At 45.5% G+C, this 21565-nt stretch overlaps 1 protein-coding gene across 1 annotated transcript; it reads left to right on the top strand.

The window, feature by feature from the left end:
• The first annotated feature begins 1152 nt into the window (after positions 1–1152).
• On the top strand, positions 1153–12636 carry LOC101931995 (omega-hydroxyceramide transacylase-like). Its single transcript, XM_024114785.3, has 8 exons — positions 1153–1354; positions 6617–6849; positions 7793–7858; positions 8685–8894; positions 9339–9399; positions 9562–9630; positions 10745–10871; positions 12551–12636. Exons 1-8 carry the CDS (start codon positions 1153–1155, stop codon positions 12552–12554), a joined length of 972 nt encoding a protein of 323 aa, XP_023970553.2. The 3' UTR covers positions 12555–12636.
• Positions 12637–21565: the final 8929 nt, after the last annotated feature.

Below are 21565 nucleotides of genomic sequence, written 5' to 3'. Positions count from 1 at the left end.
CAGGTCCACCACTTTCCCCATATCCACAGAACCAGTTATCTCATCATAGAAGGCAATCAAGTTGGTCAGGCATGACTTGCCCTTGGTGAATCTATGTTGACTGTTTCTGATCACCTTTCTCTCCTCCAAGTGCTTCAAAATGGTTTCCTTGAGGACCTGCTCCATGATTTTTCCAGGGACTGAGGTGAGGCTAGTTCCCCAGATTCTCCTTCTTCCCTTTTTTAAAGATGGGCTCTATATTTGCCTTTTTCCGATCTCCCCCGATCGTCACAAGTTTTTAAAGATAATGGCCAATGGCTCTGCAATCACATCAGCCAACTTCCTCAGCACCCTCGGATGCATTAGATCTGGACCCATGGACTTGTGCACGTCCAGCTTTTCTAAATAGTCCTTAACCTGTTTTTTTCACCACTGAGGGCTGCTCACCTCCGCCCCATACTGTGCTGCCCAATGCAGCAGTTTGGGAGCTGACCTTGTTTGTGAAGACTGAGGCAAAAAAAGCATAGAGTACTTCAGCTTTTTCCACATTCTCTGTCACTAGGTTGTCTCCCCCATTCAGTAAGGGTCCCACACTTTCCCTGACCTTCTTCTTGTTGCTAACATACCTGTAGAAACCCTTCTTGTTCCCCTTCACATCCCTTGCTAGCTGCAACTCCAGTTGTGCTTTGGCCTTCCTGATTACACCCCTGTATGCTGAAGCAATATTTTTATACTCCTCCCTAGTCATCTGTATAAAGTTTCCGCTAATGTATATGATGCCCATGTAGTGGATAAGGAAACTGTTACTATATGGTAAAACTGTGCCAGTTCGGTGGAAATGCATTTGAAGTTTGTCACCGGGGTCATTACTGTTTGCACAAACAATGTGTTGTACTTGTACTCTGTGATTACCAATAAAGAAAGCAACCTTCATAATTACTGAGTGCGAAGTGCTATGGAGCAATCCCACTGCTACGAGTTGATGAATGGCGTCAGATAAAAAGACCAAGCGTCTTCTGACTCCACCCAACCCTGCCTACACCTCAGTGCTGACGGCTCGTCAGCAAAGACAGACATTCTGTCACTGACTAGAAGCACAATCTGCTGAGTGCTGCTCGGCACCCCACTAACTCTTTTGCAAAGTGCAGGTGTGAGCTCCCAGTGTGGCTGGCAATGGCTGAAGAAGATCCAGAGGGCCCCGGAAGCCCAATCTCTCTCTCTTTTTCAGGTAGTGGGTTTCTTATAAACTACCAAGTAGGAGTGGTGCAGGCTTTATGGGAATTGGCACCTGAAATACTGAGATCAGCATCCAAGGTCTACGGAGCATCGTGTGGGTCAGTTGTAGCTGCATTAGTGGCATGTGAAGTTGATGTAGGTAAGGAAGGTGTCAATTTACTTTATTCCATATGTGTGTATTTTTAAACGTGGCTTCTTCTAGGGGTATTTCAATGGGCAGAGAATCAGATAAATGGAAGGCTGGAAAGGACCTCAAGAGGTCAGCTACTCCAGTGTTTCCCCATGACTGGTCCACGGACCGGTGCCGATCTCTGAGATCTCCCTGTCACCATTTAGGAAGGCAGGAAGACAGTCCCTGGTATCAAAAAGATTGAGAAACACTGATCTAGTCCATCCCCTTGCACCGAGGCAGGACCAAGGAAACCTAGACCAGCCCTAACAGGGGTTTGTTCAACCTGTTCTTAAAAACCACCAATGACGGGGCTTCCACAATCTCCCTTGGAAGCCTATTCCAGAGCTTAACTTCCTTTATGGTTAGAAAGTTTTCCCTCACATCTAACTTAAATCTCCGATGCTGCAGATGAAGCCCATTACTTCTTATCCTACCTTTAGGACATGGAGAACAATCGATCCTGGTCCTCTTTATAACAGCCCTTAGCATATTTGAAGATTGTTATCGGGTCCCCCTGGCGTGCCTGAGGGTAGCGACTTGTATATATGAGAGGAAGGCTAGTCCAGTGGTTAGGACACTATTTTAGGTCTGAAGAAACCTGGGTATAATTCCCTGTTCTGTCACAGATTCCTGTATGCCCTTGGGCAAGTGACTTAGGGCTACTCACAAGAGAGATGCACGTGCCTCAGTCCAAAATGTAGGCATCATGGGCATTCACAAAACCGCTCCTCAGCTGCCACCCAAAGACCTCTGACCCCTAAGTTTCTGCAGCTGGGCGTGCACACGGCTCCCTCAGTCCTGACATGATTGAGCAACTCGGTGCCAAACTCACATCCAAATTCCAATGGGAGTCCCAAACTAGGCGTTTCTCCATCTGTTTTGCCTGTGGGGACCAATCTGGCAGGCATGCTCAGAGCCACCCTAAGAGCATGCTGCCTCCCCCTCCCATACCCAACAGTCGAGTGGTTAGAGCACTTAGCGGGGTGTGGTTAGACCCAGGTTCAAATCCCCACTCTGCCTGACCTGGAGCCTGACTTGAACACAGGCCTCCCAGGCGGATGCCCTAATGACTGAGCTGTCGTGTATTCTGGCGCAGAGCGCTCTCCTGTGGAAGTGATTGCGCTTTGTCTAAACACTTAACTATTCAGTGGAGTAGGGACTGGAACCATGGGCGCTGACTCTGTGGGTGCTCCAGGGCTGGAGCACCCAGAGTAAAAAATTAGTGGGTGCGCTGCACCCACCGGCAGCAAAGCTCCTCTGCCACCTCCTCCCCTGAATGTGCTGCATCCCCGCTCCTCCACCTACCTCCCAGTGCTTCCTGCCCTGCTGCCGCCAAACAGCTGTTTGGCTGCTCCGGGAGGGAGGGGGGAGGAGTGGGAACGTGGTGTGCTCAGAGGGGGAGGCAGGGAAGAGGGAGGGCCAGGGCGGGGATTTGGGGAAGGAGTCGGAATAGGGGCAGGGAGGGGGCGGAGACTTTAGGGAAGGGGTTAGAATGGGGGCGGGGCAGGGGTGCGAGGGGATGGGTCAGGGTAGGGGCGGGGACTCATGGAAGGGGTGGAGTCAGGGCGGGGCTGGGGACAGAGGGGGGAGCAGAATTTGGTGCCTATGACTGGAATGTGGGTCTCCCAGGTGACTGCGCTACCCACTAGGTATTGAGTCATTCTCTGGCTCTCCCTGGCCCATACTTAGGGCTATTATGGAATGGCTTATTCTGGTCAAGCTCTCTATATCTTTATTTCTCTTGCTCTTTGGCATAATTCCAGAGAGCTACACCTAGAAACCTCTGGCATTTTGCCCCAAACATCTGGTTTCTGCCAGCACTGTCCTGATCTCTGGAGAAGCGGGGGGCAGCCACTGAGAGTGATGGTTGTGACAGATATGGAATTTCCTCCAATATCCCTGGGAGACCTTACTGAATTAAGTTTAAGTATGTTTGGGGTCCGTTGTATTAAACAAATGGCTTGTGTGGGCTGGGATTGTATGTCACGTACCTCCAGAGCGGAGATGGGATGTGAACATTGGGAAGTGTTATGAACTTCAAATATGATACTGAACAATGTGCCAGGCAAGAGTGGACTTTGGGGACAAAGAGGGTCAATGTGGTTTTCCTGGGGAATCTCTAGGTGGAGGTGAATGCAAATTCCCCACTTCTGGATATGCAAAAACCCAGGCTACACTTTGAGGAGGGGACCATTTTCTGATGATCACCTGCTCCTGGAGTCTCAGTATCAAAGGCCCCAGCTGTATAAAGGAAAGACTGAACTATTCATGGGGGTGCTAGTTCGAGCTAAGGCTATGAATTTGTAACCACAGGAAAAACCCTTGTTGTGGTTTGAAGGACTGACTCCTACCAGAGCACTCTCAGAGTGAGGGGTGATCTCTGGTAAGTTTGTTAGCATGAGCGTAGGTTCTTTTATTGTTTTAATAGGTTTCCTCAGGAATGCTTTCATGTTAAGAATAAATGTGCTTGCTTACAAAGGGCTGTGTGGTCAATTGTCACGACTGCCAGTTACAGCTGCTTCTAGCCGTCAAAGAGACAGCAAAGCACAGAAGCTGGGCTGTTTAGGCAGTCTGGCTTGCTGGGGATCTCACAGGGCAGGGAACTGTGCAGCATGGAAAAACCCTGGTCAAGAGGGAGAGAGACACAGGTCTCTACCCACGAGAGGTGATGGCTGAGTTGCTGGGAGCACAGAGTGGGTGCCGTTGGTGGACCACAGAGGGGAATACAAGTGCAGTTGCCCTGAGCTCTGACAGAGGCAATGGGGAATGGGAGCCCTGAATAGAAGACTGGAGGGGGTCTGGATCAAGGGACAATGTGTAAGAAGATGGTAGAGGGATAAATGAGGATTGGGTGGGTCATAACTGGCATATTGCTGCATCCTTCATGCATACCCCCTTTGGCCCAGGGATCTTACTTCCTTTTCCTCCCCGCGGAACTGGTTTGACAAGCATCCTGGAGCTCATCAGACCAGATCTCCCTACCCATGGGCCACAAACACACTTCTCCAGTGTACCTACGCCAACCTGCTAATGTTGTTGAGGAGTCAAAGTTAAGGTCCTGGCATTGCAGCACAAGGTAGATGGACGAAGGGACAAAGCATCTCTCTGTGTTTGGAGGAGGCGCTGAGTCTGCATGCTCTGCACGTTGTTAGGTGTTAGGATACAGTAGGGGGAAGATGTTTCTCTTAACTCATCAATTCCTTTCTTTTAGAGATGAGTGTGAGGGGGGCTTGCCCTTCCGCAAGCCAACATGGTTTTGAAAGGAGGTTTGGCTGGTGAGATGTAAGGTTGGACCAAATCCAGGGACCTGTCTCGTGATATTGTGTGTGGGTGAAGCACATTGGGGAGGTGTTAGGTACAGCCTAGTAGCAACATGTGCAAACGTCTTCAGTTACAAAAGTTGTTGTCTATGATGCAATATTTAGATTCTGCTCCTGAGGTGAAATCTACAACATTGAGATTGCTGCCAATTTACAGTTGAGCTAAAGCCCTCTGAAGTCTTTCCATTCACCTCAGGATGCTTTGGATCAGATGTGGTAGCCCAATCTCAAAAAAGATCTATTAGAATTGGAAAAGGTTCAGAAAAGGGCAACAAAAACGATGAGGGGTATGGAACAGCTTCTGTATTAGGAGAGATTAATAAGACTGGGACTTTTCAGCTTGGAAAAGAGACAGCTAAGGAGGGATATGATAGAGGTCTATAAAATCATGACTGGTGCGGAGAAAGTAACTAAGCAAGTGTTATTTACTCCTTATTATAACACAAGAACTAGGGGTCACCAAATGAAATTAATAGGCAGCAGGTTTAAAACAAACAAAAGGAAGTGTTTCTTCACACAATGGACAGTCAACCTGTGGAACTCCTTGCCAGAGGACGTTGTGAAGGCCAAGTCTATAACAGGGTTCAAAAAAGAACTAGATAAGTTCATGGAGGATAGGTCCATCAATAGCTATTAGCCAGGATGGGCAGGGATGGTGTCCCTAACCTCTGTTTGCCAGAAGCTGGGAATGGGCGACAGGGGCTAGATCACTTGATGATTCCCTGTTCTGTTCATTCCCTCTCGAGCACATGGCATTGGCCACTGTCGGAAGACAGGATACTGGGCTAGATGGACATTTGGTCTGACCCAATGCGGCCGTTCTTATGTCCTTATGGCCATAATGCTTTCTTGTGAAAATGCAGCTGTCAGCTAAATAGCAACTGCGGGGAGAAAAGATTGTTTCCCCCCTGCTAGATTGTTTGATTTTTGTTTTCTCCTTGACTCCTGATATTTATCACACCACTCCGCCCAACACCCCCTGCAGGAATCACTGGGAAAGCCCAGATACACAGCTCTTTCTTTTGCAACCGTGAGAAGATATGCTCTGAGATTCTTCTTGGAAACAGTTTTCACATATAACCCAGTGCTAGGAGATCGCTTTATACTGTTAATTATTTATACATCACGATAGGCTACAATGAATCCAAATGTGCCTAACATATAATGGAGAGCATCAGCCCTGAAAATATTACCAATGGCGTGCAAAGTAACATCCATTGGGCATTATAAATTGTTACTATTACAAGGTCACAGACTGTGAACCTGCTCCCTGGGCTACACCCTAAATAAAATGCTTACGGCCCAGATTGTGGGCCAGAGTGGATTGCAAATGCCTTATTTAGGGTGCCCCCCGATAATCTGATCAGGTCCTTAATAATAATAAACAATAATGGATATTGCCTAGCCCATCATTGCGGAGGGCTTCACAGATGGGACTCGATATTATTTGTTTGGCACATTTTGACTCACTAGACACATTGGACTTGTGTAAATACTTAGTCTCTCTTAACACAAATATTTGTGTTCCTGGGGTTCTGATCCAATTAAATGGAGGCTGAAGTTACCCAGATATCAAATTAACTGTAAGGTACCGTGAGCCAAATTCTATATGCGTACCACACAGCTCCCCTTGACTCTCTTAATCTTAGGCAATAAGCATCTTGGAACAGAGACCATTTCATTACTTGCGTGTACAACACCTAGCACTATGGAACCTCTGACTGGGAATTCTAGCTACCTCCACAAGACAAGTAACAACAACATTCTTGTCTACAGATTTTAGAATATTCTATTCTATAGGTTCTCATAACACACTCATCACTGTATAGCATCTGCTATTGGGACGTGAGAGAATTTGTTCCTTTTTGTCTATAAACACTGGTGATCGAGATCGGTTACTCCCTCCCAGGTCTGATAGAAGAATTTTTTCATGAAGCTATGGAAGAAGTCAGGAAAGCGAGTATTCTCACCCTTTGTCCAGGTTACTGTATGCTTCGGATCATAGAGAAGGGGCTGCGTAAAGAGCTGCCGGAGAACTCACACCAGCTGGCTTCGGGGAAGCTTTGCATTTCCCTCACGCGCTTGTTGGACTTACAGAACGTCATCATTTCAGAGTACAGATCGAAGGAGGAGCTCATACAGGTAACGGTGGCTTTGTTTCCTATGTATTTAGAAGAGGGGGAAGTAATTAAACTGACGATGCGCTAGGAAAATAACAACTGAGTTTATTAGGGAGAGAGGAATCCTGTTGAACTTAATTCAAACTACAGGTGCAGGCTGGGACAGGAGAATTCCAGCCTGGTCTGGTTCCACAGAGACTCCACCCCCAGCTGAGCATCAAGTTATAAGCAAAATATTCCATCAGCTCTAACTCTTGTTGGCTTATTTATCCAGAGGCCATCTGGATACGGAGGCAGCAGCCACATACAAATTAACCCATAGTGACTGACTCTGCCTGTTGCATGATCTGTGCCCATGAGTGAAAATGCCAGTTCCACCCTGACCTAGCAATTTATAGAGCTGTCCAGCTGGATTCACCATCAGTTTCTCTAGAATTTTCCAATCAGGCGGCACAATGGGAATCAAACCTTTAACAGGCTCTTGGAATTCAGTCCTCATTTGAATCAGTTGTGACAATGTGTTGATCTTAGATGAGTGGGCAGCACTGACTGTAGAAGAGCTGGCCCCGTATGGAAGAAAAGCATCGTTATGCCCAGTTTACAGATGGAAAAAGTGAAGTAGAGGGAGGGGAAGTGACTTGCAGAAGGTCCAATAACAAGTCAGTGGCAGAGATGAGACTAGCCCCCGCCTCACCTGGTCCGTTGCCCTATCTCAGATGGAAAGTGCAACTAACCAACAACAGAGCAGCCAAAGAGCCTGTACACAAACCGCTGGCAACGGCATCAACACACTGAAATAAAGACATCCAAGCTGTTTCCCCTCTATGCTCGCCCCATCGTGTCAGTCTGAGGTGTTACTTGTAACAATAGGTGCAGCATTTTCAGAGGGAAATTTCTTGGTTGATGATGCGCCTCTAAAATATTTATCTCTACTCACCTGTAACCCTCTGCCCCTCTCCCCACAGGCAGTGATCTGTAGCTGCTTCCTTCCTATCTATTGTGGATTCAACCCTCCCTCCTTCCAAGGCGTGGTGAGTGCATTTTGCCAATGCTCCAGGTGGAAAATGTTCTGATCCCACCAGACGGTGGGCTGACATGGATCTCAGGCATGCAGCTGTGGTGTGCAGTCCTTACTGCCTGGGGTCCTAGTGGGTTATTATTCCAAGAAGCATTTTTGTCAGTTTCAAGTCCATGGGACTTCACACCCCTTGAGTTTTAATGCAAGTTTCAGGTTGGCTAGGAGCTGTGGAGGAGGCAAAAGCGCAAACGAAACCAGTGAGCTGAGTTAAGCTCTGGGCATATGGATCCCTCCAGGTTGCAAGTGTTTGCTTGAGCCATTAGCACTATCATGTATCCGGCTAGCACAAGTTTATATTCATTTGCAGTATGCTTATAGGGCCCGTCCTGAACCCAGAGCTACACAATGGCATCTAGAATCTCGAGACCATGTTCTCACCTGGTGTGAATTGGAATTGCTCCAGTAAACGCAATGGACTTGTGCTGATTTACTTCAACTGAGGATCCACTCCCTAGATCTCTTTACTCCCAATCTGTTGCCTTAACCACGAGACCCCTCTTCATTTAATGGCATTAGCTACATAAGGGCTTGATTCTCATTTGCACTGAGACAGTGTAAAAAGGCCTTAAAATGGGCATCAGTGTGATTTGCACTCCAGTGTTAAGTGGCCTTAATGTAAATGAGAACCGGTCCCAAAAGTTCCCATTTTACGTGCTTAAGTTGTGATCTGGACTTCCTAATGGGATCTGGCTCTCTTGTTAAGGCGTACACGAGATAAGCATGCTGTGATTCACACAGAAGATGAACCATTATCTGATTCAACCCACATGTCTTCTCAGCGCTACGTTGATGGAGGTATGACTAACGTGCAGCCTGGCTTGGACTCGGATACCGTGATCACGGTATCCCCTTACACAGGAGAGGTCGACATCTGCCCGAGGGACTGCCCTGCCTATTTCAACTGCATTAGCTTCTTCCAAAGCACCTTCCAGCTCTCAGTTGAGAACTTGCGCAGGTTTAGTTATAGTATTTTCCCACCCAGTCCTCCGGTGAGTAGCCTCAGGCACTGCACAGTGCCACATCATTTCAGTATTGCCAACCCCAAGCATGTGAGGATCATAAATCAGCCCCCACCCCAAATCATGAGATTGCTTAAAAATTGCCTTAGAAAAAAATTGCCTTAGAAAAAAATTCTGGGTAGGTTCTATTTGCCTTCTGATGTTTCAGCCTTTAGAATTCAAATTTTCAGGCTTTTCTCCACAGCAATGTTTTTTAATGAAAGCAGAGATGTTCACCAATAAATAAATAAAGTAAATAATTTTTTTTTAAAATCACATGACTCCAGTAGCTGGTGCTTTAAGAAAAACACCAAATATTGCGAGATGCACAATGAAATGGCAAGAGTTGGCAACACTGTAATTACTGCCTACAGGGACACTTCTTTTGCAACTGGAATGACTGTCCTTTATAATGCTGAGTGGTTTCCCCTGCAGGTGCTCCGTGAGTTTTATTTACAAGGATATCACGATGCCATTTTCTTCTTACAGAGGCACAGTAAGTGTTACAAAGCTTGGTAGGCCTATGTGAATTAGGAATTCCTAGCTTGCGCCATCTCACAAAGCATCAGTGGGATTTTTTGCACAATCCCAGGTCATTACACATCACCCAAGTTCATGTGATTATTTGCGAACATGTAACTCTTGTAATTATCAATAGGGGAGAACGGGACAGTAAATGGAATGGACAAGAAAATACCGCAGCAGACGCCTGTGCGCTGTGACAAAGGTAGAGGATCTGTATTTCTTCTCTCCCCTTGGTTTTCACTAGCTAAGTAACATTACACTGAAATCTCTATGGCATGCTGCAGGAAGTGAAAGGACATGAAGTACCTCCTTTGCAAACCCATCAGGAATGCGGTGAGGAGAACGTCAGGAAAGGGAGGGAGCATAGGTGTCAACGCTGTGGTTGCTCAGGGCTGGAAAAAAATTAGTGGGAGCTTAGTGCCCACCAACCATAGTTGTTTGGTGGCTTGGGGGAGGGCAGAGAGCAGCGAGGGCCTCAGGGAGTGGGGGTGGGAAGAGACAGAGTGAGGGCGAGCCTTGGGGGAGGGGGCAGGGTGAGGGCGGGGCCTCGGGGCAGAGAGGGTTGTGGGGCACCTGCAAAGAAAAATAAAAGTCAGTGCCTATGGGAGGGAGTTAAGGTCATATTCACTAAAGTGACTGTTATTGGTGCAACTTGCTGAGCTGGTTCTGTGTGAAACATCATCAAATACACAGCTGTTCCCTGTTGCCCCATGGGCTGACTTGGGCCAATATCTCTTGAGTGTTTGGGATCTTTCTCACTCCCTCAGGGCTGAGAGGCAGAGGTGGTTATCATAGAATCATAGATTATCAGGGTTGGAAGGGACCTCAGGAGGTCATCTAGTCCAACCCTCTGCTCAAAGCAGGACCAATACCCAGACAGATTTTTTACCCCAGTTCCCTAAATGGTCCCCTCAAAGATTGAACTCACAACCCTGGGTTTAGCAGGCCAATGCTCAAACCACTGAGCTATCCCTCCCCACCCCCATCATCTTATATGGTGATTATTCATTACTTATGTAGCATCATAGATGTGCATTCGGAGCCATGCCCAGCAGCAGCCACAGAGGGGTCTTTGCGAGAGGAGCATGCACTCCAATCTGGATATTGGATGGGTAGCTGGGGGGGGGAGGGGAGGGAGTTGAGGATGATTCTATGGTCAGTGGCTGGTCTGCAGCTTTATCCCTCTGCCCCTGGCACTGACCCCATAACAATAAGGGGGAGCAGATATTTGAGTTTCATCTTAATTGAATTTGCCTTTATTGACCACTTGTTATTTAAGGATTGTATTTGTTTGTTTCACCTCCGTTGGCTTTTAGCGGTAGCTTTGCCTGCCCCGAAGAGCCAGGAGACGCCTGGATCCTTGGGCTCGGCTGCTGAGATCACATCACAGCATCTTGTGCCATGCAAACTTCACATGGACACGTCACTTCCTCTCAGTGACAGGTGAGAACGACCTGTATGGGGATTTTAGCTCTTTTCACAACAGCATTAGCCATGAAGGCCCTGTCTTCATCAGAAAAGAAGGGGGTGCTCTTCATTCGAGTTAGCAGTAGAGTGAAGACAAGGCTCCCCCCATAGTCTTTAACGCGACCAGTTCACTTGTGTGAAAACTACGCACTGCCTTGTCTTCCTCAGGGATGTTCAGCTAATTTGATGGAAGAACACACTTTTTTCCCCTAAGGAAGACACAGCCTAAGGGAGGAGAGAGTGGAACCGATTCTCATCTGGTGTAAATCAGCATAGTGCCAATGACTCCAGTTAGAGTTATTCTGATTTACCCCAGCTGAGAATCTGACTCCAGTGTCCCTTAGTTGACAAGTAGCTAGGACACCTGGATTCTGCTCCCAGTTCAGCCACTGATTCGCTGTGTGACCATGGATAAGTCACTTAGCTTGCATGGGTGTATAAGAATAAGTTCTAATAAGCTAAATCAATCAGTGGGAGTTGCTAATCCAGGGTTAAAATTGAAACTGGGTTTCTCTTTTACGTCCTATTTTGTCCTTTCCAAATATATTCCACAAGAAAAGTCATATCAGCTGCCTTATTGATTGGTTCGATCTAGTGCCAAAGTACAACTTTTTGTTTTGCAAAATTTGAATTGATTCGGACAAGGGGTCCTTGAATTATAACGCCCTACAATAGAGATGTTAAATAATTCAAAGTCTTCCTATAAACTTCTTCTAACCTTTTATTGTCACTTTGTAAACACCCCTCCAAAACAATCCAAATGAGAAAGAAAAACAATTCAATGTAGGCCATGTCTACACTAGTACTTATGTTGGCAAAACTTTTGTCACTCGGGGGGGGGGGGGGGGGAGGGGGAAAACACACCCCGTGAGCAACATATGTTTTGCTTGCATAAGCGCTCATGTGCACAGTGCTATGTCAGCAGGAGCCGCTCTCCCGCTGACATAGCTACCGCCACTCTTGAGCTGATTTTCCATGTCGACAGGAGAGCTCTCTCCTGTCTGCATAATGCAGCTACACAAGCGCTTTTACAGCAGCACAGCTATATCGGGACAATGTGCCGCTGTAACTGGAGAGATGGCCTTCGTTTATTAGAGCCACAGGGATCTATGCCAGGGGAGAAATGTTTGCTCGGTACAGGAAGACAACCAATAATCCAACTTCCAAGGAGGCCATTCCGACAGCAGCTGCATAACTACGCTTTGCAAGGACCTGATCAAAGCCCACTGAAGTCAATGGGAGTCTTTCCATTGACTTAATGGGCTCTGGATCAGGCCCGGAATGAGGACCAGGGTAGTCTATTGTGCTGTCCAGTTGGCCACTGGGCCCACTCTGAAGTACATATGAAGTCACAGAGTTCAAGGCCAGAAGGGCCTGACCTCCTGTATCTCACAGGCCACTAACACCACCCAGCTACCCCAAGTGTGTAGGTGAAGAATGAAATGTGGTTCCTAAACTTCCTTTCTAAATTTGTAGCAGAATCGGGAAAGACGAGTCAGAAATGAAACATGCAGGTGGATAAATAGCGGGATTTACAGAGTAGTGGTAGAGGCAACATGGAGGAATCAAAGTGGCGTTTGCCATTTTCTCGACCATATGGTGGTCCAAAATATTATCACTGCTGGGAAGGGATCGTCTCTCTTTACTTTCTCTAGGTAACTACTGACGAGGGCTGTTCTGGAAAATCTAAACCAGGGTGACTTCTTATTAAAAGCCTTCAAAAGTGATGGACCAAGTGAAGATGCTGTTTCCTTGCGCAGAACCCACAGCTGCCATTGACTTCAGCTGAGATCATGGGTGCTCTGGAAATCAGGCTTTACATGTATAAATAATATATAGGTAAAGAAATGGGATTAACACAGCGTGAATTGTGACACCAGGTAACCTAATAGCCTAATGCCCCTCTGCCATGTACATTGGCCAAACCGGACAGACTCCACGTAAAAGAATAAATGGACACAAATAAGACGTCAAGAATTATAACATTCAAAAACCAGTTGGAGAACACTTCATCCTCCCTGGCCACTTGATTACAGACCTAAAAGTTGCAATATTACAACAAAAAAACTTTAAAAACAGACTCCAACGAGAGACTGTTGAATTGGAATTAATTTGCAAATTGGACACGATTAAATTAGGCTTGAATAAAGACTGGGAGTGGATGGGCCATTACACAAGATAAAACTATTTCCCCATGTTTATTCCCTCCCCTCCCCCACAGTTCCTCATATCTCCTTGTCAATTGTGGGAAATGGGCCATTTTCATTACCACTACAAACAGTTCTTTTTCTCTCCTGCTGATAATAGCTCACCTTAACTGATCACTCTCCTTATAGTGTGTATGGTAACACCCATTGTTTCATGTTCTCTGTGTATCTCTCTCTCTCTCTCTCTCTCTCTCTCTCTGTATATATATATATATCTTCCTACTGTATTTTCCACTACATGCATCCGATGAAGTGGGCTGTAGCCCACGAAAGCTTATGCTCAAATAAATTTGTTAGTCTCTAAGGTGCCACAAGTACTCCTGTTCTAATAGCCTGTGCACATCTCCCTCCCATTCCTACCCAACCTTGCCTGCCCTCCCTTCTCACTGTATCACACTGCGTTTTATCCAACTATCTGTGCAACCCCTGGGATGGGGTTCAGAGTCCAGCAAAGGACCCCTGGGGTGGCCTTTGGAATGAGGTCAGGTGCCCTACTCCTCTCTGATTGTAAGGACCTGGGGTAGAGGCTATGTTTTTTGTTTGTTCTATGCATAGCTATGGTGCTGTATTATAAAATACAGGTCTGTCGCATCTTACGTGCATTTAACATGCGCAATTTCAGCTTTACGCGGTCGGCAAAAACCAAGAAAACGGAAAAAAAAGAGAAATATAACAATTTTAATACTGTACCTGTAGTGCGGGTGAGTCCGCCTGCCGTTCAACTCAATGTAATTTTGACTATACGCGGTTTTCGCTTTATGCGCTAACCGCGGAATGGAACCCCCGCATAAGGTGAGACTCGCCTGTAATAATAAAGATTCCTCTTTCCTCCGATATATCAGAGCTGATTACATCTGTTGCGTTTCCCATACACAATGTGTAAACAGGTACTTTCAGCCAGGAAGAGCTTTTATTTCAGATTTAAGGGAACAACTAAGCAAGAAAGAACAAAAGTAAAGTCTCCAAGAGTGGGCACAGTGTGTGTCTTCTGAAACAATCTGCACTGAACTGCATGCTCTGCAGCTGCTGATCTCTGCACACCAGAGAGCCCTTATAAAGGGGTATTATACAGAAGGCAAAGGCGTAAGAGTTACACAATGAAATTTACTGCAAAGCTTAAACAAATAGCCCTTCTGCACCTTGACTAACCCAGCTCCATCAGGGGAAGAGGAAAAGCCACAAATCTTAAGAGATGAGTGAGTGTGAAACAAATGTGTCTGATAATCTGAGTCAAATCCTATGGTCTTTACTTAAGCAAAACTCCCACGGAAGTCGCTGGGGAGTTTTGCCTAGCAAGAATGAAGGACTTTCCCTTGGTCTTAAGGTCCTTTGTTGATGAACCACTGCTCAGTTAATGGGTAAGACCCTGTGGGAGACCAAATCAATGGGAGCTGCAAAACCATCTGTTTGTAAAGTCCAATACTAGGCTCCAGTTGAGCAAAGCACGTGCTCAACTTTAAAACAAAAAGACGGTCTGTGCACCAAAGAGTTTATAATCTCTGACTGTGACTTGTGTTTCCTTCAGCTCTTATCTTCAATGCAGTTGTTCCTCTCGCTAGCCTTCAGATTCCAAGTTTGGTTCCGCTCTGGAAAGTGACACCTTAGTGTTCCATGTTTATTGAGCCTTAGTGATTTTTGGTGTGGATTTGCTCAGTATACCAGTCAAATGTTGGCTGCTTTTTTCCCCTCACGGCCAAAGATGCACACGCATCCTGAGATTTGAAAGTCAAGCTGTTTCTTTTCTGGCTTGTGCAAAATCATCAGTAACAAAAATTGTATGGGCCAAACGCTGGGTACTAAAGTGAGCAAGTAAGAATCCGAAATGTACAGAGGGGACAGCTGATGAGAATGTGCCATTCTTACACAATCAGAGTAGAACTGCTCTTTAAAAAATATTGCTTCAAACACGTGCGCCACTGAGATGCAGCCACCTCTGAAGTGAAATGCAGCAGTTTTTAAACTGAACACAATGTTACACAGCACCATAAGAGAGGAAGAATATTGCATCCAGTTCAAGCTATAAGGAGTGTTTAATACCTGTAGGCAGAATAAAATTACCTAATTTAAGAATTTAGCCAGGACACTGGGGTTAACACCCCTGCTCTGACCACACCTATTGTGGGATGTTTAAGGTAATAGGACACTAATAACTCTACACACTTCCATGGCATCTTCCAACCCAGAACATCAAAGCACAAAGGTGGACAAGTATAATTCAGATGCTACAGTGACAGGACCCATAGAGGTATCTACTTAGGGACAGTCTTATTATTATAGTATGATATGTAGGGAAACTGAGGCACAGAGCAGTTAAAGGACTGTCCCAAGATCATTCGGTGGCAGAATCAGGAACAGAGCCCTGGATTTTTGATGTTACTAACCCGCTGTCCCTTGCTGTAACTACTATGACACACTGCCTCCTCCTCTAATGACCACAGGAGGTGTGAAAAGGCTATAAACACCAGCTGAAACTCTCCTTCAAGTTGCTCTTACCTCTAACTGAGAGAAAACACAGTGTTCTCAGGCAGCTTGTCTGACAGAGGAGGTGATCTCAGCAGCTGAGCCCAGCAATCCAGGCCCCTTCTGGGCAACTGAAACTTCAACCAAAAGCTGATGGATGTGAAACAAACATGAATGAACAAACACAAGCCTTAAAAAAATGACTAATGGTGTGTAGAGCAAATTCAGCTAAAGGAACCCCTAAAATCGATAGGTGTCTGGATATCAGGCTCGGCCCAAACACGCCTGCCCCCAAATAGCACAGCCGCCCTCTCCTCCAGTAGTTAGAATTTCCATTATGCAGCTGAACTGATAGAGCAGCTCAAGTCTTGAGATCCCAGTTTTGGTTAGTTTTGGTCACAGATCCAAGGCAAGGCATAGTTACCAGGCTTTGAGGCTACCCAACAATCTGTGACACATTCTTCCTGTCCTGACATTCTCCTCGCAACGGTTGCAAGCCTCCCCTGCATTTCCCACAGAGATCTCAGAGTAGATGAAACAGGGCTAGTGAAAACCAAAGGCACCAAAGGAAAGCCTTTACCTTTGCCATAGTGCAGTAGCAGCTGTTGCTCTTCTTGTCTATTCCATTTAGGGTCCTGTTCTCACCTGCTGGAAATGGTGACAAAGGGCCACACATTAAAAACCATTCAAAGAAAATATTTTTTTTCCTCCCACACAAGATATATTTAGACTGGGGAACTCCTTGCCACATTATGTCACCGAGGCTGGGAATTTAGCAACGTTCAAAGAAGGACTGGACATTTAAAAGTTAAGACTAGCCAGAGTTATCATAGTAAATATTACGAAAAAAGCAAGGGAAAGGACCTCATGCTACAGGGTTTAGACCAATCTCTAGCTACTATGGATTAGGGGGCAGATTATCCCAAATCTGCCTACGGTTGGGTTTCTTGCACCTTCCTCTGAAGCCGACCGCTGGCAGAGACATAATTCTGGCTTAGATCTACCTAATGGTATTTGTATGCTCCTCATTACCATCACACATTGGAGCGCCTCACAATCTGTTACATTCCTATCTTCACAAGCCCTTGGGAGGCAGGACGGTGCTGGGATTAAGCAGAAGGTCTCCATGAGCACAGCACTTACTGTGCCTTTCTAAGACAATGTCGGCATCCTGATACCCTTGGGAACGAACCTCCCTCAGCACCTGTTGTCTTTGCTACAGAGGTAGCTTCCCTCTCGCTCTTGTACAAGTCAGTCAGCAGTTACCTCCCCCCCCACCCCAAGAGAGACATCTAGGACATTTCAGCAGAAAACAGTCTCTTCTCCTCTGCAATAAACACATACTTAAAGACCTGATCCAAAGCCCACTGAAGTTGAGGGGAAGACTCCCTGTTGACTTTGAGAGGCAGGATGGTCCAGTGGGTAGGGCAGTAGCTGGATTTAAGAAACCCAGGTTCAGTTCCCTACTCTGCTACAAACTCCCGGTGTGATCTTGGGTGAGTCACTTAGGTTCCTGAAGGACTTCTAAATACCTTTAATAATCTGGCCCTAACTCACATTGGAGTTAGGTACCTGGATGCTGACCCGTGTCTTTAGGCTCCGATATACTGTTAAAAAGCAGACCCTTAGTATCTCTGGACATCCATTCCCCATCTGTAAAATGGGGAGAATAGCACTGCCCTGCCACACGAGGGTGCTGCAAGAAGAAATACATTAAAGACTGAGACACTTAGATACCATGGTAACGGGGACCACAAAAGTACCTCCTATAGATTGGCTTCGGTTTCCAGCCCACAACAAGGCTAATTATTGCTCCCTTTCCCTCCACTAAGCCCAAGGCAGAGGGCTTTTTGTGGCGGGACACAGAACTCCTCTTCCAGACCCTGCAGTAGGGCGGGACAGGGACATGTTCTCCGAGTCCCAGCAACAGGAAGCTTTATGACCAGTGCACCTGCATCATTGCAGACTCATGCCCCTGCCCTAGCCTCCCCCTCTTATAGGAACATCACCCAGTCCCCCTGAGAAGGCAGCGCAGAATTGTTCACTACTGGGTGATTTGCTACTGCTTTGCCCAATTTAGTTTTAAAATAACCCTAGGCATGGATCAGGCACCTGAATTCCTACATGAAGGTGCTCATCTGTCCTGGACAATCTGGCTATTGCGGTAAAAATCCTGCTCCATTTTAGAGAGGATCTAAGACCCAGATCTTGAAAGGAATTTAGGGGCACCTAACTGCCATTGAAATTAAGGTGCCTAAATTCCTTTGAGGATCCGGGCTGAAGTGTGTTTTAACTATGACCCTATTATAGCCCTGTTGTGTCCAAAATGGTAACTTTTGTTCAGGTACACGATTAAAACACAGTTGGGTCCTGGCTACATTACGGTAAGAAACCGAGCATTAACCAAGTCAAGGAACAAACATTTCATAACTGGCAGCCCCAAATGCATTGCTTCTACAGCTTCGATGGAGCCAGAATTTCCAGGATCTACCGCAAGGAAGCAAATTCTGATGGCAAAGTAGGATGACAGAAAAGCCATTTTATGTCAATTTTTAACAAACCCACCTCCAGCCTGAAAATCCAAGAAATGACAGATGTTGAGCTATATTCACCCCGGCTGATACTAATGGAGTTATACCAGCGACAAAGCTGGGCAGAAGTTGTGAGCTTCTCCTTTTCCATGTCAGGGAATGTAGCAAGGCAGCTTGAATGATCCTGGCATCACTTTTGGGCTTTTCATTGATAAGGCCGGGTCAAATGTTTGATGGGGTCAGGGGCTTTTCCAGTTGCACAATTCCCAGCAGCTGCGTCCTTATCTTATGCCAACCCCTCAATGGCAGCCCAGGCTCTTTTAATCGGGTTGTTGGGTTACTGCACTGCCCTTTTCAGGAGGGCTGTGCAGGCATTTGAATGTTGTTCAGAAGGCACCGGAGCAACTGATCGTAGGTTTGAGCTACTGTTGTTATGTTTTGCTTACCTGGCAGGCTGCCTATGAAGTGATAGATGTGAGTTAGAAGTAGCATTATTTTTAGCACTCTGAATTGCATTGTTTCCAATGTGTTCCTTGAGGTTATAACCAAACAGTTGCGATACTTGCATGCCGTATGCTTAAGGGTCCCATCATCACAGCTGAAGACAGCGGGTGAAAGTGGGTTTTTATTTATTTATTTATTTTGGCTGTGGCAAGTCTCTAGAGTCCCAATACAAAAAGCATCAGTCAATGGAAAGACTCCCACTGATTTCAATGGGCTTTCAATTGGGTCCTTAGTAATCAGACTTGCGCCGCACAGAAATCCCTCCCTCCCTCCCCCTTTTTAAAAAAAAAGTATTTAATTCACCCTGGTACTTATCACAAACATTAATGAACTTCCATAGCACCTGAATGCCTCACAAACCTGAATGGACTTAACTCTACGACGTACCTAGGAGGGTAGACACACTGAAGATGAAATCCTAGCCCTATGGAAATCAATGGGAGTTCTGCCATTTACTTTAATAGTACCAGGATTTCACTCTAAATGTTGTTAATCCCATTCTACAGATAGGGAAACTAAGGCACAGAGAAGTAGAGCCTGGACTGACAACACTCAGCACCTCTGAAAATCAGGTCACTCTATTTAGATGTGGCACTTCAGGTACCCAGGTTTGAAATCTCACTGGGGTGTGTGTGGTTTACAGCCACTGAAATCCAGTTACACCAGAACAGTGATCAATCAAAAATAAAGCCATGACATCAAGTGTGAAACTTCTGAGAAGTGATAGTGGCACAGAAGTTGCAGCTTCAGACCCGACCTCAAATATCTTGACTACACTTGGAAGAAATGGTTATTTTAAAGATTCCTTTGACTAGATCCTGCCTTTGCTTAGGGTAATTAACTTGATGATTGAATAGGACTTTGTCCATTTTTAGCTACTATAATCCTCCAGGAACCTATCTTCTTACCGAGCCACTTGGAGAGACGTCCCAAGCAGATGTATCCTTTTGAACGTTAGCATTAAATACCATGTAATTTATATTATTGGGTCTGCATGACAAAGAAAATCTGCCATTGAGGTGAATTCCCCCCCCCCTTTCATATTTCATATTTATAATCCACACAAAGTCTTGCAGACAGGAGTTGCTATTTAGAGGGAAACGAAAAAGCAGAACAAAATGACACACATGCAATTTTTTTCTCTTTTTTTGCATAGCCTTTATATGCAGAGAGGGATCGCTTTGTGGATTAGAGGGATTTAAGTGCTAATTCTTGCATTTAATTATTTGCTCCCTGACTATAAAGATTTGTGAGTAGGACATTGTTCCAAAATTTACCATGCAACTTGGCTTATTGATATCCTTCATTATTGGTGTAGTAACAACAATGTACCAAACAATCCCCACAGGTCTGGAAAAGATTAGGGACCACTTTCTGCTCTCAATTACACTAGAATGCATTGAGTTCAAAGGAGTTACTCCAGTGTTACGGTATAGCAAATGAAATCAGAGAGAAATAAGGTCTCTGCCTAAAGATGTCACTAACATTAGACAAAGCATACACAAGGAAAGGGATGTAACAAAGGTGATAGGAATTGGGTTATTTAATAATGGCTTGTCTTGTTACTGCCAGATTCAATAGCTGCTTGGATCCTGGTATATTAAAGTCACTGGCCACAGAACCACAGCACAGAATTTTTGTTTGAAAAGAAAAAGTTGTTGCCAATTGTCATGGTTGAGAACACGACCTTAAAAATATTAATTGACTGCAAGCCCAAGCTGAATTGTCTTCCTGAGTCTGCAAACTGGAAAAAAATAAAATGCTGTTTCAAATTAACCTGTTCAATTCATGACAACGCTAAAGTTAACAACTACACATACCAACATTAATTATTTCACTGGTTTTATTTATTTTTTTTAAAAACGCCACTAGCCATCACCCATAGCCCCCTCTCCAGCGCATTAAAACCTCTCCAACGCATCATCAAGGATCTACAACCTATCCTGAAGAACGATCCCTCCCTCTCTCAGATCTTGGGAGACAGGCCAGTCCTCGCTTACAGACAGCCCCTCAACCTGAAGCAAATACTCACCAGCAACTACACACCAGACAACAAAAACACTAACCCAGGAACCAATCCCTGCAACAAACCCCTGTGCCAACTCTGTCCGCATATCTATTCAAGAGACACCATCATAGGACCTAATCACATCAGCCACACCGTCAGGGGCTCGTTCACCTGCACATCTACCAATGTGATATGTTCCAGCAATGCCCCTCTGCCATGTAAATTGGCCAAACCGGACAGTCTCTACGCAAAAGAATGGACACAAATCAGACATCAAGAATTAGAACATTCAAAAACCAGTAGAACACTTCAGTCTCCCTGGACACTCAATAACAGACTTAAAAGTGGCAATTCTTCAACAAAAAAAACTTAAAAAACAGATTCCAATGAGAAACTGCAGAACTGGAACTAATTTGCAAACTGTACACCATCAAATTAGGCCTGAATAAAGATTGGGAGTGGATGTGTCACTACAAAAACTAATTTTCCCCTGCTGATACTCACACCTTCCTCAACTGTTTGAATCCAGCCACCTTGATTACATTGGCCTCATTAGTATTCATCCCTTGTCAACTGTTGAGAATAGCCCACTTCCACCTTAATTGAATTGGCTCATTAGCACTGACCCCTCCCAATTGGTAAGGCAACTCCCATCTTTTCATGTGCTGTGTATTTATACCTGCTGTATTTTCCACTCCATTCATCTGATGAAGTGGGTTCTAGCCCATGAAAGCTTATGCCCAAATAAATTTGTCCCTAAGGTGACACTAGGACTCCTCGTTGTTTTTGCTGATACAGACTAACATGGCTACCACTCTGAAATCTGCTAACGTGTTTATTCCATAACCCCATGCACCCAACATGCAGCACTTGGCATTAATTGCACTCTCATTCAACAAAAGCCTCCATTTTAAAAGATGCCCCAGAATCACCCGTCATAGGATCATAGGACTGGAAGGG

Source organism: Chrysemys picta, chromosome 4 (genome assembly GCF_011386835.1).
Source record: "Chrysemys picta bellii isolate R12L10 chromosome 4, ASM1138683v2, whole genome shotgun sequence".
NCBI classification, from domain to species: Eukaryota; Metazoa; Chordata; order Testudines; family Emydidae; genus Chrysemys; species Chrysemys picta.
Note: the sequence above shows the minus strand (reverse complement) of the source record. Positions and strands in the feature narration are given on the sequence as shown.